Here is a 5,362-nt window from a genome sequence, read left to right on the forward strand (position 1 = left end):
GGTCTCATAAACCATGTCCTCATAACCCTGTGATATGTCACATATTTTTCTAAAAGAGAAATAATGATTTTGAAGTCAGATTTGTGTTCTGCTAAAAAAAATCTAAATTTTTGTTATGTCTTTTAAGTTCACCAGATGTTGCGTTAGGTGTGGCCTCATAAACCACCAAAACACAAGAAAATCCAAAATCGGTCTCATAAACCACATATGCCTGTGTGTGTGTGTGCCAGCCATCTCCTCCGTGCGTATTGTTAAGAGAGACATGGTAACTACGGTAGCCAGTTAAGTCAACTATTCATCAGCATGTATGTCTATGCTGTACAACCCCTTGACTAACAGAGAAAGTTTGTCACACCAGTGCCACCACTGGATAAGTTTGTGTAGAGCCCTGATAATAATAAATATGTTGATAGGGATTAATTATTAATAGTGAAAGTAGTAATAACAGTAACAGTCATATTAATAATAATAGTAATAATAGCAATAACAAAGTAATATAATAAGAATATAGTAACAATAATACGATAAAAAACAAGTAATGTTGTAATGATATTAATGGTAATAATTGCAATAACAAAATAATAATTTACTAAAAACACTATTAATAATAAACAATATTGAATAATTATATGGTAATATAATGATAATATAGCAATGCTAATAATACAATTAGAACACCAGTAACTATAATAAAAATAATATATATTAATAATGAAAAAGAATATGATGGTAATTATAAGAATAGCAATAACTTCAATACAATGGTAAAATTATACAATAACAAAAACAAAATAATATAATGAAAAAATCCAGTAACTATAATACAATAAAAACAATAACATAAAATAATAATGTAATAGCAATAATAATAATACAATGAGAATAATACAAAAAAAGAATAATATAAGAATAGCAATTACAATAATATAATACTGTGTGTGTGTGTGTGTGTGTGTGTGTGTGTGTGTGTGTGTGTGTGTGTGTGTGTGTGTGTGTGTGTAAAAAAGAGAGACCCGAAAGTACCACAAAAAATAAACGTTTTGCAACAATAAGGCGCAAATCTCTCTCAACGGCTGTGTGAGTTCACCATGTACATCCCGATGTAGTGCACGCACACGCATCAGCCGTGTGTGTGTGCTTGTTTACATTGCAGCTGCTAGCATCTTTCATAGCACATAGTAGAATATGAGAAGAAACACTCACCGTTGCGCAGAACAAACAATAATCATAGTGGACCCATCCGCTCACAAAAACGTTACATTCCTCTGTCTGAAGAAGCAGAATGTTCGCGATAAGGCAACGACCATCAGCACAGGACCCGCCCACACTCATGGAGACGAAGGAGAAAGTGAAGTCTGTGACCAGAGATTTAAAGTAAGTTTGCGTAAAGCTCCAAACTACATGAGTGAGTAAGTAAATTAAAGTATTATCTACAATTCGGCTGTCTTTTTTTTTTAAAAAAAAACAAAAATATTTTTTTTACCTTTGAACCGAGTGGTCAGAGCTTAGCTTCCATGCACGGCACCACAGAGAATCCGCAGTTTTCCAGATGGAGAATTGAACGGGTTGGGAAACGTGTCTCTAAAAGACTCACCAGTGGCTGACGGTTTCAAACAATCTATTCAAAGAGCTCCGTGTCTCGGTCTAAACTAGCTTCTTCTCTATCGCTCGTGTGTTTACAGCTGCTTAGCTGATTGGCTCTGGCCGCACACGTGACTCTTGCTCTTCCTCTTGAGCTGTTGCAGTGAAGGTGGTGCGCTAGCGCCCCCTCACACCCTGAGGTCAAAAGTTGAATAGCTTTCATTTCGGGGCCGTCCAGAAGTGAAATAAAACTAAAATAAACATTTTGAAATGACCAAATTACTCCAAAATGACAGATATACCGAGTTTCAGGTCCGACTCGCTCTGCTTCGGAGATATATTTGCTCCACACACACACACACAAACATCCAAATACACATCCCCACAGACCTCCCTTGCTTTTATAGGTAGATAGTATAGATAATAGAATTCAAGAGGTCCTGCATGACCTAATTGCTCAAAGTTAAAAAAAAAAATTGAACTTTTCAAGTGACTTCAAGCGACAACTCCACCGTCCTCCACTGCCTGTAGAGCCGAGGCAGCAGCCCCTCTCTCCAGCTATGGCGAGACGGCTGGGGCAAAATGAAAGAGGTTAACTTTTTGAATAAGCCTACATTCTGAGTGAACTCATCCTTTAGTAACTCTGTAAGTTGATCATGTAAACCTTAAAAGCGGCGCTTTTAATGATAAATACCGTAAACATATGGCCGAAAAGAAGTGATCAGCCCTCTCTCTCCCCTGTCACCCGGCTACACACACACACATTACATCAGCCTGTCTAGGGACAACAGATGGAAATTAGCCGTTGGCTACAATATGGCATATTTACATTTTTTTTAATGTTCATTTATATGTACTGTCGTTACTTAAATAAAGAAATAAAAAAAACATAAAAAACATACACACATACACACACACAGTTCCCTGGTCATCACGTCACTGGAGCAATGAAGCGACCAAAAAGCTTCACTATGTTCAAGCGAGAAAAACAATGGCGGACCTTGGCAAAAGTTTTTTATCAGGTTGGGGGTGGAGTCAATGGGTGGAGTTACCAGCGGAGGGGAGGGTATTTACTTTCGCGATTCAACTTGTGACGTCACAAAGTTAGAAAATTTGAAACTGCGCACTTTCCTCTAATTTGTAATACTTACACAGACCACAAAGAAAGGACTGGATGGATTTAGTTCATATTTTGTGTTCCGAGTGACAATCAAGTTACTTCATATGTGTTCAAAAAGAGAGCAAAAGTGAATTTTTCATCATATGTCCTCTTTAAAAAAACACCTCAATAAATAACTGAGAAAGTTTACATCACATGGTCCCATGCTGACTAAGTTTCTCCCAGTGGCTCCTTAGTTTTCAAATCCCTCTTTGAACTTCCATTGTGGTTTTATCATCCAGGATAGTTTTCCTACTGACATTTTTAATTAATTCTACAAGTATTTGGTCTCTTTCCATCCATCTCAGACTTTAGTCTCTTTTTTTTACGTCAGGTACGTGAGAACATATTGTAAAAGGCTGATCTCAGCCAGGGTTGGAGTCCATTATAGGAGTCATTGTGTAATTGAGAGTTAATTAAAATTATGATGTAATTATAATTCTGTTTGTTATTTTAAAAATGTGTTGCCGTCTTAATCATAATTAAATTGTAACTGAGTTCAGATAATTGTAAATGGCATGGAAATTCTATAAAAACTGTCGATTACAATTTATTTAAATGCAAACCTGGAGAACCATGTTACATTAACAATTTTTAAAACGTACCAAGTTTTACCTCTACCTGTCAGTGAATCTTGAGGATCATTTTACCATTTAAATACTTTTATACTGACACAAAAAAGGCTCAGACGTCCTCACCAAAACCATGAGTACCAATATTTTCATTGATTAGGTGCTAGTCTAACGAGGTAACCAGAGATGAAAAACTAATCGGATGATGGATAATATTTTTTTGTGTATTTTACAACTGATTAAAGACATGGGTCAAAACTGACCCGTTATCATAAAGGATGCTAACAGAAAGCTAACACAAGAGGAAGATTAAGTTTTATGGGGTTGTTTATTTCATGCTCAGTAAATTTTATGAATTGTAATAGAAGTTTAGTAATAGATTAAGTAATACTTTTCATTTTAATTGTAATTGGGAAAAAATGCCAGTCGTCAAAATCATAATGGAGTTTCTGAACATGGATAATTGAAGACGTAATTGTAGTTTAAAAATGTAATCGACCCCAACCCTGATTAGCTACTGATGACGGGTTTCTTCTTCTGGGTTTATTCAGACCAAGTGATGGGATGGTTTTTTTGGTTTATGTAGATGTTAATGCACATGTGTTCAAAACAATTGCTGCGATGGACCTGGACAAGATTAACATGGACCTGGTGGAAAGACTGCTGGAGTGGATTGTAGAAGGAAACCACAAATATCCTCCAGGTAGGAACAATATCTGCCTGGTTTCACTTACACAGCTTTTCTTTTCTCTTTTTTACATTTATTGTTATTCTATGATCTTCTGACTAAGCATCAACATTAGAAGAAGACATTTTTTTTTTTTTTTCCTGCTGATTTTAATGTTCTTTTTGATTTTTAAACTGTTGAATGCTTTCTGTTGTACTTTTTAATCATGTAAAGCACAATAATTCCCTTGCGTATGAAATGCGCTAAACAAATAAATTTGCCTTGCATTGCCTAGTCTCAGATGTATAGATTTAGTCACTTCCTGTTATTATAACATTCTATAATGTGGTTGCAGGTGCAGTGTTGGTGTTTATGCCTGGCATGGCTGAGATCAGAATCCTTGAAGAGAAGCTTCAATCTAACACGATGTTCAACAACAAGGGGTCATCCAGGTTTGTTTTGATCGATTTTACAAAGCAACTTCTCAGCTTCCTGAACAGTTTTTTGGGTTTTTTTCATACTGAAAAAACATTTGTGTGTGATGGATGCTTATTGTGACTGTTGTCAGATGTGTGGTGTATCCTCTGCATTCATTGCTCTCCAATGAGGAGCAGGAGGCCATTTTCAGCCGCCCTCCAGACGGTGTCAAAAAAATTATAATCTCCACCAACATCACAGAGACCTCGGTTACTAACGATGACGTGGTGTACGTGATCGATCCAGGCAAAATGAAAAAAAAAACGTAAGCGTGTGTTTTGTCAGCCTGATATAAAATGAGCTTGATTTGGGACGCCCTCTGATGCATTTTGTGTTTTGCTCGTAGGTACGATGCCTCCAAATTCATGGAGAGCCTGGAGGACTCGTGGGTTTCTCGGGCCAACGAGATGCAGAGGAAAGGTCGAGCTGGCCGCATGGCCTCGGGCGTCTGCTTTCACCTGTTCACCAGCCACTGCTTCAAGCACCAGACGGAGCCCCAGACAAGAAAATAAATGAAATACTTAAGTTTTTTGCACAAAAAAACACTACTCTGTGTTTCGAAGTATAATGTACACACAATAGTACCGTAATTTGTGGCCATGTAATAGTAATTAATAATATCTGAAGGATATTGTTATGTAGTAGCGGTGTGCATTGCCATGAATCTGACGATATGATATGATTCACAAATTGCATGATTACATAATGTGTAGAGTGGAGGATGTTGAGGCATATTTACCATCAACAATCAGAGATTCTTCTTCTTTATTGTCTGGAACTGTGAACATATGTATAGTAGGCTTTACATCGATCTGATCGGCTATTTCAGATCGGTCGATATTTTGCATTTTATCCAATTAATGTGATCGGCTAAAATGTCTTCATTCACCAATCCGATCAATGACA

General features: G+C 36.8%; 1 protein-coding gene across 1 annotated transcript; it reads left to right on the forward strand.

Moving 5' to 3' along the window:
- Nucleotides 1-3,933: 3,933 nt before the first annotated feature.
- On the forward strand, nucleotides 3,934-4,968 carry LOC114465988 (putative ATP-dependent RNA helicase DHX57). Its single transcript, XM_028451399.1, has 4 exons — nucleotides 3,934-4,015; nucleotides 4,335-4,431; nucleotides 4,548-4,721; nucleotides 4,803-4,968. Exons 1-4 carry the CDS (start codon nucleotides 3,934-3,936, stop codon nucleotides 4,966-4,968), a joined length of 519 nt encoding a protein of 172 aa, XP_028307200.1.
- The last annotated feature ends 394 nt before the right edge of the window (nucleotides 4,969-5,362 follow it).

The sequence above is a fragment of the Gouania willdenowi genome, chromosome 6 (genome assembly GCF_900634775.1).
Source record: "Gouania willdenowi chromosome 6, fGouWil2.1, whole genome shotgun sequence".
In the NCBI taxonomy this organism is placed as follows: Eukaryota; Metazoa; Chordata; class Actinopteri; order Blenniiformes; family Gobiesocidae; genus Gouania; species Gouania willdenowi.